This window comes from Aulonocara stuartgranti (assembly GCF_965226115.1).
Source record: "Aulonocara stuartgranti genome assembly, chromosome: 11".
Taxonomy (NCBI): Eukaryota; Metazoa; Chordata; class Actinopteri; order Cichliformes; family Cichlidae; genus Aulonocara; species Aulonocara stuartgranti.
Genome location: NC_138947.1, coordinates 15,266,113 through 15,276,504, shown reverse-complemented (window position 1 = coordinate 15,276,504; position 10,392 = coordinate 15,266,113). Strand labels below are relative to the sequence as shown.

General features: G+C 40.3%; 2 protein-coding genes across 2 annotated transcripts; one reads left to right on the top strand and one right to left on the bottom strand.

Annotated features, from left to right (window-relative positions):
- Positions 1-373: 373 nt before the first annotated feature.
- Positions 374-8,541, bottom strand: LOC309718126 (C-type lectin domain family 4 member E-like). Its single transcript, XM_082553141.1, has 6 exons — positions 8,172-8,541; positions 6,278-6,388; positions 3,427-3,561; positions 3,173-3,324; positions 1,784-1,905; positions 374-1,510 (listed from the first exon to the last, which is right to left on the bottom strand). Exons 1-6 carry the CDS (start codon positions 8,260-8,262, stop codon positions 1,348-1,350), a joined length of 774 nt encoding a protein of 257 aa, XP_082409267.1. The 5' UTR covers positions 8,263-8,541; the 3' UTR covers positions 374-1,347.
- A 777-nt stretch (positions 8,542-9,318) lies between these two features.
- On the top strand, positions 9,319-10,366 carry LOC309717904 (attractin-like protein 1). Its single transcript, XM_082552812.1, has 4 exons — positions 9,319-9,630; positions 9,713-9,907; positions 10,016-10,163; positions 10,255-10,366. Exons 1-4 carry the CDS (start codon positions 9,609-9,611, stop codon positions 10,316-10,318), a joined length of 429 nt encoding a protein of 142 aa, XP_082408938.1. The 5' UTR covers positions 9,319-9,608; the 3' UTR covers positions 10,319-10,366.
- The last annotated feature ends 26 nt before the right edge of the window (positions 10,367-10,392 follow it).

Here is a 10,392-nt window from a genome sequence, read left to right as displayed (position 1 = left end):
ATTTAGGATTTACTTACTCGTGCCTTTTTAAATTGCACAAGTTTTCCAGTATATGTTGTTAGGGCTTGTATCTATTTAAAAGTTATATTGTCTGTTTATTAAAAGGTGCTTTACTAGGGGCCTTGTATATGACATTCTTGCAACTCATAATACTCCAATTCTTGTGTAATAGTTGACAAATGTATCAAAAATAAACAAAGAATGTAAAGTCTGTAAGAGGTCCGCAAACTCATATCTACACGAAGGCCATAACATTTAACAAGAGGTCAGTAATTTAGCTTTAAACAATAAAAAAAAGGTTTGTAAACTGTTATATCTTTTTTATTTGTTCATTTGTCTGCAAGCAGCATGGAATAGACAGAAAGCAAAAAGGTAGATGATAAAACATAGTTTATTGATTTACAAGTGTACATACATACAAATATAGAATACTCCAGACAAGCAACATGGTTCATCTTAAAGGGAAAATACTAAGAAATTATACTTTAGCTGACAGCAGATATGAAGGGCCAGTTCAGCAGAGCAACACACACACACACACACACACACACACACACACACACACACACACACACACACACACACACACACACACACACCAGATGTTTCAGATGTAAGTCGAAACACTTGACCATGTTTACACAAAGAATTGCCGAGATATTATCTCATTTCCTGTTTTGCAGCCATTTTCGACTGAAATTCAATTGAAATCCTCAGTTTTAAAAAAACGCAACTTCTGTGTACGCACAAAACTCGATCAACAGAATCAAATCACCTCCCTAACTTTTTTTTTTTTTTCACAGGGTTTTACGGGCTGTCATGGGTTTTGTGTGATAAGGTAAGGTGGATTTCTAAGATAAGGTCAAAATAGGACATCCGCTGCTTGGCACCCAACAAACCCTACAGTGCTGTTTCTAAACCATTTTGCAGCCCTCAACAGCAGACAGATTAAAAAAATGTGACACAGTGACAACATTCATGCTCATTTCCCAGCAGACTGTGCAACTCTGAAACTACACGAGTTCATTGTAAAGTCAAAAATTGCCACCTGATGTCATGGTCTCACATTTTTTTAAAAATATTCACGTCCTTGTGTACAATCAGTGCACCACTAAGCAAATGATATCTTTCAGTGAACAGCTTAATCTCCAACAAGCTTTCTCAACATAATGTGCAGCTTTTCAGCAACCGTGAGCTTACAAAAAAACCCCAAAAACAAAAAAGCAAAACTGTGCTTATTTTAGTGCCGACATCTATTTTCAGTAATCCCAAACATGCCCCCATTCATTTTCACGTCTTGCATATCCAGCCTTCGCAGGTCTGCATCATTTTTAGTGGTGTAGGGATTCAGTTGAGCTGAATGGCATCCATCTGGCAGATTCGTTTATAAATGTGATCACAAGGAACATCAAACCATGTCTTGGAGTGGCTGTCTAAGGTGGCACAGTCCTCTCCGTGTTCCCCTCCTGTGTGGTGGTTATCTGGCTCTGAGCTCGCTTGATCCCAGTATCTGTGACAGAGGGAGAGAGCAGAAAGTGTGATAGATTAGTTGTTATTTATAGCTCACCAAACATGTCTGACAAATGATAAAAACAAGTTCACCTTGGCCAGCAACCTGATTTATTGATGATGAAATGTTTGATATACCTGAGGCTTTGATATAAGTGTGGGCAGAGTTTGCCATTTGAATTTATATAGGTTGTTCCTGGACAGATTGATTGGTGTCATAATCGAAAATAAAAGTTTAAAAAAGAAAATAAATGCATGCATTAAATTTTGTTACTTGTGTTCGAGTGTCGTGTTGTCCACCCATTTCCACTCTCCTTCAGTCTCTATGTCAGACAGGCCGATCCAGTAGTGGTAATAAAATCCACCAATTCTCTTAGCTTCCTTTTCCAGAGCATCCTGGAGAAAATGAACACACATACATGACTCAGAGTCCTTTCTTACACCTAAAATCTAAACTCAACCTTAACCGTAACTTAGAAGCTGTGCTCCTTGAAAACTGTTGATGTAAAATTTATGTTGCAAAACGTACACCCGCAAGGTCGAAAGCTCAAAATACATTCTCTTAATATTGCACTATTGGAGAATGATCTCCAGTTAATGCAGTAAACCAAACCCACATAGCTAGAAGCACAACAGCAAATCTAACAGCATATAAGACTAACAGTGTCTCTGTTGTGTCCGGCAAACCATCAGTCATGATGCAAGAATGCCAGGAAATGGAACCTGAAGGTGATAAATGGACTTTAGCCATCATAAATCTTATTATTTACATCCATGCCTTTCTTTTTTGTGACATGTCCCAGAGTCTTTCTTGACAAATTAACTCAGTTTACACTGTGATGTGGTGCAACAAAGCCAAAACGATAGTCGAACATGGTCTGTTCGGATCACCTGTGTATGTTTATTTTCTTAAATTAGCATTGTAACTAGGCGTTAACTTCTGGGGCTCCACTCAGCCAGTCGCCACTTGAGGCTGACGCCCTAAAAAAGTCAAATCAGTGAACATCAGCAATGAAATGAGCATTTTAAAGACCTGATATAAAAAGGTTTTTGGCCTATTTAACCAATTCCCCTTTCACAATAACTGGACAAGAGGAGATTTTGCTCTCTTCTTTTCTTTTTTTGTAACTTAGTCACTCAGCTAGTTGGCTAATGTGGTCTTATCTGGTTCCAAAAGACCAAGATGGTGATCACATGAAATCACACAAATGAAATCATGAAATCACATAAATATTACTCACACTGTGGAGTTTAAACAATTGACTGCATTATTTGTGTGTGGCTTAGTTACTGTTTTTTAACAAATTATGTTGAATGTGGGCTGAGTTTTATTTTTTTGCTCCTATTGCAGCATCCTGGTATTGTGCATGACTTAGCTAACTGCCACACTGACCATGTTAACTGTGACACTTGAATAGAAGGAAGGCATCATTAATGTTATCACCGAAAAATCCAGTGGTCCTCTTAACTTCAGCAGATAAAATAACCTTGCCTCGCAAAGATATATGAGTGTCATCGCTCCTTCCACCCACATCCACTCCTTCGCCAACAGCATGCTGTAACCCACACAATTAGGGGAATGAGCAACACCTGTGCTGGTCAGCAGGGTTCAACACACTCACACACACAAGCACACGCACACAAAACACATTAATTTGCATACATGCTGTTCTATGGTGTGCAGTATGGTGAGATGGCTGCCCATTTCTTCACAGCTGTCTCTGCTCCTCACCCAGTCCAGCCTGTCATTGCTGAAATAGTAACACTGATTCCCGATGTGAAGCCAACCTTCAGGACACTCCCTGCACTGCTTAACTGTTAATGAGAAAGAGCAAGATAAAGGGATGAGGGGAAAGGGAAATCAAAGACAGCAGGAAATGAAGACTGTGTTCATTTGTTTGAACGACTTCCTGCCACCTGTCTTTGAACAGCCCTGTCCCAGGGCAGTGTAGTCTTCACACAGCTGGATGTAACGCCTCTGCATCGATTTCAAACCCAGAGCTGAAGAGGAGGAAGACTCCAGTGGGGCTGTTGGCACCGGCCTACTAATCACTGAGAGAGAGAGAGAGATAGATAGATAGATAGATAGATAGATAGGCCACAATAGGTATACGTGTTCAGCTAAATGCTAATTTAAACATCGAATCAGCCAATCATGTGGCAGCAACTCACTCACTGCATTTAGGCAATGTGACATGGTCAAGAAAACTTGCTGAAGTTTAAACTGAAAATCAGAATGGGGAAGAAATATGTGCATGATTTAAGTTAGTGCAGTGACCTTTTGACTTTGGTTGTTAAGTCAAAAGATCATGGCGCCTTATCCCGCTTTCAGCAGCGCCATGTCACAAAGCTCAAATCATCACAAGCTGGTTTCTTAAACATAACAATGATTTTCCTGGACTCAAATGGCCTCTGTAGTGCTCCACACAGAGCACTGCTGAGATGTTGCACATCAATGTTGATGTGAGGCTATCATGTCAATATGGGTCAAAATCTCTGATGAATGTTTCCAGCACATCCAGAATTAGGGCAGCCGTGAAGACAAAAGGGTATCCGACCCAGCAGTGGCAAGGTGTACCTAAATTTCTGATGAGTGTATGTACCAAATTTTATGGCAATTCATGTGATACTTGGGAAGATCAGTCTGGAAAAAAGTGATGGACCGATCAGCAAAGCAATCCACAGCAAATGTGATCGTTTGGTGGAGCATCCGCTGGCATGCTTTGCTAACAGCTATCAGAGTGCTCGCACACTAATGTTTGGAAATTAGCAGGTTGATAGGAACATTATGAGGAAAATCTAATTGTTGACTCAGCGATGATATTGATGAAAAGAACACGGATGCATGTGCAAAATTATATGAGACAGTGAAGACATTTCAATCAACACAGCCAATATCTCGGGGTCGATCACCGGATAAATCCATCCAGTATTCTCGTGTTGGACTGAATATAAGACTGAATATAAACAAATGCAGTTTTTATACTGTTGTGGTTTCTCATTTGCCAATAAACCGCTCCCTCTTGAAGCATATAAGCCTTCTCTTTACAGTCTGTGACTCTGTATGGTTTCATTGCTGCCCTGGCTGGAATGATCGTGTTTACATGAGATCCCTTGCGGCCAGAAGAAATTATCATTTGCAATCTGGTTTCATTGCCACATATTTTTCCATTTGTGTGTCTGCTCTCTTTTATGTTGCCACTTCTCATTTGAGTACTGAAACGTTTAAAAAATATATTCATCTAATGACATAAATAGAGATAATGGTTACTATAGTTACCTCACTGTCATTAAGAAGTACCATAAGAAGTGGTGACATCCTTCAGGCCCAATCAACATGTTACCCTGAAGAAGTGTCGCAACTGGTCATGTGTCAGGGAAGTGAAAGCCAAGGTGCTTGCAACAGCTGAACTGATTCAAAGTTATTTTCATCATGTTTATCTTGATTTACTGTAAGCTGAACTGTGGTTAGTAAATCACATCAGAGTTAATATGTGCTAGAAAAACGAGTTGGACCTTTTACCACTAATGACATGTGATCCTTTCCTGGAAAGCCCTCTCAAAACACAGGTGCAGGTGCTGCTGTGGTAAAATGTGGCTTGCATGACGTCACAAAAAACCTTTCTACAAATGCATATGCTGCAGATGTTTGTGAAATGAAATGTGTTAACTTTTCATACGGCAGTTGTGATTTAATCTGCAGCTACTGTATATACCATTACATTACATTTAATTTGTTTTACTTAGGCAGACTTGCTCTACAGAGTCATGAAATGGAATTAAAGCACTCTCTCTTTCAAAAGTCTTAAAATATGTTAGAGATCCTGTTGTCATGGGAAGTATTTCTTTTTTTTTCCTCCTCTTGCTGCAAGACATCCCAGTCATCATTTTCGGATCTGAAAATTGTACTCGATAGCTTGGGAGTGTGCGTCTGAACGAGTGTGTATGTGCATGCGTGGCAATAGATCAAGCACGTACGGCCCCAGTGGTGTTTGTTTTAAATGAAAGAGTGTCTTCACAAGCACATTATCAGGCTGAGCTGCCAGAGACTCTTGGCCCTGCAGGAGAAATATTTCACAATTATGGACTTTTGTGCTTTTTCTATTACATGACCCTCACTGGACTGGAGAGAGTGCTTTATCTTTTTTATTGCCAATTCTAGGTGTCCAAAAGCCCACTGAGCTGAAATAAAGAGAGAATAATCAGCGTGGGATAGAGACCCAAAGACACAGACATAGACAGGCAGATGTAGAGCACAGTGCAAAAGTTTTAGGCACTTCAAATGTTCCATTTTCTATCAACCAATACCTGAGGGAGACATCAGGTTGGTACTAAATTCAGACTGCAGCACAAAAATGACTCCAAACATAGAGCCAGAGTCATAAATGACTATCTTTAATGACAGCAAGAGCAATGAGTTTCCCCCCTAAAGAGGCCTGATCCCAACATGGTGGAGTCAGTCTGGGATTTCATGAAGAGACAGAAGATACTGAAAATAAATCCTCTGATGAACTGAGGGATGAGCTCCAACATATACATCCTAAATACTTCGAAGCTGTGTACATATGCAGGGGAACTGATGGTAGTTGCTTGTAGCAAATATTGATTTTTTTCCCTCTTTCCTACACTCTTTATGAAGAAAAACTGATAAATATGGACTTTTAGTTACTAAGCTTTTTATTTTAAGTACCAAAGTCTTTTGCACTGGACCCAAAGTACAGCACACACAGGAGGGGGCACGAGGTTCTGAGACAGTATTTATACTTACAGAGCACAGCGAGTACGATGTTGCCACAGATGGAGGCCAAAAAGCCAATAAGTATCAGGAGAGAAGTCTTACTCCTCAAACACTTGACGCCTTGCTTCAGTCCCTGGGAGCCTGATTAGACACAAAACAGTCCACAGCATGCAAGCTGTCAATTCACCACTTTAATTCCTCTGGTGTAGCAGCGAGAGCAGACTTTAAAGGAAATTGTGGGGCAGAACCGTTTGACCAGAGTTTAGCTTCATTATATTTTCAAATCCCCAAAGATAGCAAGCCAGTGGATACTCTCTGCCTCATGCTGTCACATATGTACACTAACACTAAAATACAGAGTTTCAGATACTGAAAGTTGTGCATCAATTTTATCCTTAGAGATTACAGTCATGGCCACAAGTTTTGGCAGGGTGCTTTGACGCCCCAGTTTTTATGGTGGTGGCTCTCAGCATTCCTGTATTATTATGATCAGAAGCAAATATGTTAATTACAAAGAGCTTCTGGATTTGTCCTGGCAGCTGATATTAAACACACTGCAGAAGATACAAAGAAGACAGATCAACATTCCCCATGAAATGTATGAAATGTGTTTGATTGTTTCTTTGCTAGATCATAAACACACACACACACACACACACACACACACACACACACACACACACACACACACACACACACACACACACACACACACACACAAACACACACAAAACAGTTTAAATAAAGCTGAAGCAGCAACAAGAAATTTGTACCACTGCCAACATTTTTGGCTGTGATTCTATAAGACAGTTGGACTTAAAGCATAATCTGCAGCCACTTCCTTTATGAGACGATATGTTTGTAAAAAAACATTCATCTGCAAAGTAAGATTGTAGACCAACTCTGTTTAATATAAAGAGGAAATTAAAGTTTAAATGAATTTGATGAGAGTAATTTGAACTAAGATAAGAAGGAATAACCTAGCAACATGAGCTGAAGATGCACAATCCACACAGAAAGGCAGCACCAAGCTTTGAACCCTGGATCCTGCTGTTTGAAGCATGGAGTCCCTGAGCTGCCAGGAAAGCATAGACACGAGCATTCAAGTGAAATTTAGATACGTTAAAACTGCAGCACTAAATTAAAGATAGTTCAAGTTCTTTCCAACATCACATGGACTTCTGCTCATGATAGCTGTGAAAGTAAGCTCACCTAAAAAAAACTGATTCCAACTGTGTTTCTTAATATTTCATTGTTTTTACTACTACATTCAATGGATACGTGTTTAAATAGTCTTAACCTCCTGAGATCCTTCGACCTCATGTGAGGACATCACATTTATGGCTGTTCTGCACCTTAAATTTCAATGTGCTCAGTTTTTTCATGCTTTGTTAAGCAATGTTAAATTTATTGTCTTATGCTGCAAAATAAGAAAAAAATAAAATAAAATTAAAGGCACTATCCCCTTGTGAGAAAATACTATTTAAAAAAACAAGGCATAAGAAAACTTTGTAGCAAAGTAACAAGTTTATAATCTGGGGTAAAGCTTCATTATTAGACTAGACTATCAGGAGCAGCTAATCACACATAGCTCGGGCCTCAGGAGGTTAAAACAGCAAAATCTAAAATAAGGTAGCACTAGCTACACAATAACTTTACCACACAGCAGCTGTAATGAGCAACTTATATGAATTCATTTGTAACAAAAACTCTGCTATAATATATAAAAAAGTAGCATTAATAAAGTCAAGTGAAATACAGGCGGTAAGTACTTTGTATCCATATTTTATTCTGCATCCAGTATAAAACATGGGTACAAAATAGTAGTCTAGTACCATGTAAATCATAGCTGAGTTTAGCAATTAAGTAAATGTACTCAAGTCCACCTCTGGCTCTCACACATCTGTTTGTTCACACAAATTACCGTCGCTGTATTGTGGGACGAGCCTGTTCGCTCCCGGTCTGGGCTCCTCTGTGAACTCGTGCAGGCTGCTGTAGTTTTCTCTCTGCTCCATGTCTGTAGTTTCCTTCTCAACCCTCTTCCCCACTTTGTCCTTCTATATGCTACCTCTTCAGGTCCCTAAAGGTTTTGGTATCTTTTGTCTGGAGAAACAATATTTCTCCTTAAAATTAAATTTGTCCCTGCTGGTTGAATTATTGAGGCACGTCCCCCTGAATCAAAGAACGTTGCAGTGTTAAATATATTTGCTCAGAGAACTGCACAACACTACTCTTTGCCCTCCACGAGATAACTCAAGCTTTTCTGTGTCATCTGTTTTGTAAAAAAGGAGAATTTGTTAAGCCAAACAGGGAGGCTCTTTCCTCACATTTTTGGCACCGTGTGCTTCTCATTGGTGGGACATCTTGTGCCATCAAGCCCCATCTTGCGCAATCCCAGAAGTTTCCTCGGCTCTGTTTGGATTGAGCCACCGATTCTGGAAATTCGTTACGGATGAGTCAGAATGGGGGAACGTGTTCTTTAACAGGATCCGAAAAAATACAGTGTGTACTTGAACTCCTCCTGACATTAATTAAAGCAACAAGAACTAGAACTGGAGCTGTGACAAGGTTGTGATGGGAAAGCAGGCGGGAACAGCGTGTTTTAAAAAAGAAGAGCCAAGCTGTGGCTCAGCGAGAAAAGTACAGGAAGTCAGAAGAGAAGAATTTCTGGTCATGTGCAACCACAAATTTCAGCACAGCAGTCACTGAATAAGACACAAACATGAAACACCCCTCCTCTCTGTTTTAATTAGTTTGGTTTGAATAACAAAACCTCATGAAGCACAAGAGCTGACAATGTCTGTGGGAATAAGGTGCCAGGAAAAAAATAACTTGGACATGTACCAGAAAAAATGTTGACAGTGTGCTGGAAGAACAGAGTGGGCATCTGGTGTGTGTGTGGTGAAGAGGTGATATTGTTACAGCTGTTCTGCTTATGGAGAGAATACAAATAACCTTAAGGACACACGCACATGTTTACCAGCACACACACACACTTGCAGTGCTGGTAAATGCTGAGTCATAGTCAGTCCTCCATTTTTGCCAGTTTTAAAAAAGTTGGGGACAGAAAGAGAACTTTGCTCATGTTTTTGGTAAATAATACTGAACCTACATGCCAGCTCCCCATCATCAAATGTTTGTTTGTGCAATCCAACATGGCAGGTTATTACTAGTTTGGCTACAAGAGATTGCACCATCTGAGTTTACATGGTTTGATAGCCATGAAGAGTCCAATCTGTCTGGAAGATTTGTGCAAGCTGTACTTTTCCCTTCTCTTTGACACACAAACTGCTATATAAAAGATCAAAAGGGCACAGAGAGGACACCAAAGACTGCGATATCCTGCAAGCTGACAGCTGACATGCATCTTATCCAAAAGAAAGGTAAGAAGATGCAGCTCCAGATATTCATATGTCCGGATCTGTTTGCATGTGTGCTGATGCTGAGTCTGCTGTCTGTCATCAGCCACCTTGGGCATTAAAGGCCTCGCCATCCTCTGCGTTGTGCTCGGCCTGTTTGCTAGTGCTGAATCTGCTCAGGACGCAAACAACACAGAGGGAGAGCTGACCTTTCTAAAGCTGAAACTAGAGTCTTTGAAGGACCGCTTCAGACACATGTGTAACCAATACTCCGACCTGGCACACAACTGTTCAGCTCCAGGTACCAAATGTTCAGCAGATGAATGATAATTCAGTGCTTGTTTCTTGTTCTGCACCTTTCTATAAATGTTTAACTTGTATATTTGTCTGTCCCCGTGTCACCCTACAGCGATCAACTGCACAGAGTGTCCTGACGGGTGGGTTCACATAGGGGATCACTGCTTTTTCCTCAGCAACGATACCGACGGTTGGCTTAACAGTACGCTCAAATGTAAGGATATAGGCGGACACCTCGCCATCCTGACCACCAAAGAAGAGTATGTGAGAGTTTCTTTGTACTTTAAAAGTTTCACATCTATTTCTTTGGAATTCACAAGTGCTAAAGAATTTGACTGTACCTATTTTTAGGACGCTCTTGAAAAAGAAGCCAGGACGATTGGGACATTTAACCCATTCTACTGGCTTGGGCTGAGTGACATTGAGAACAGAGGAGACTGGAAATGGGTGGACAACTCAACGCTTCAAGTTTCGTAAGTATGAATTGAT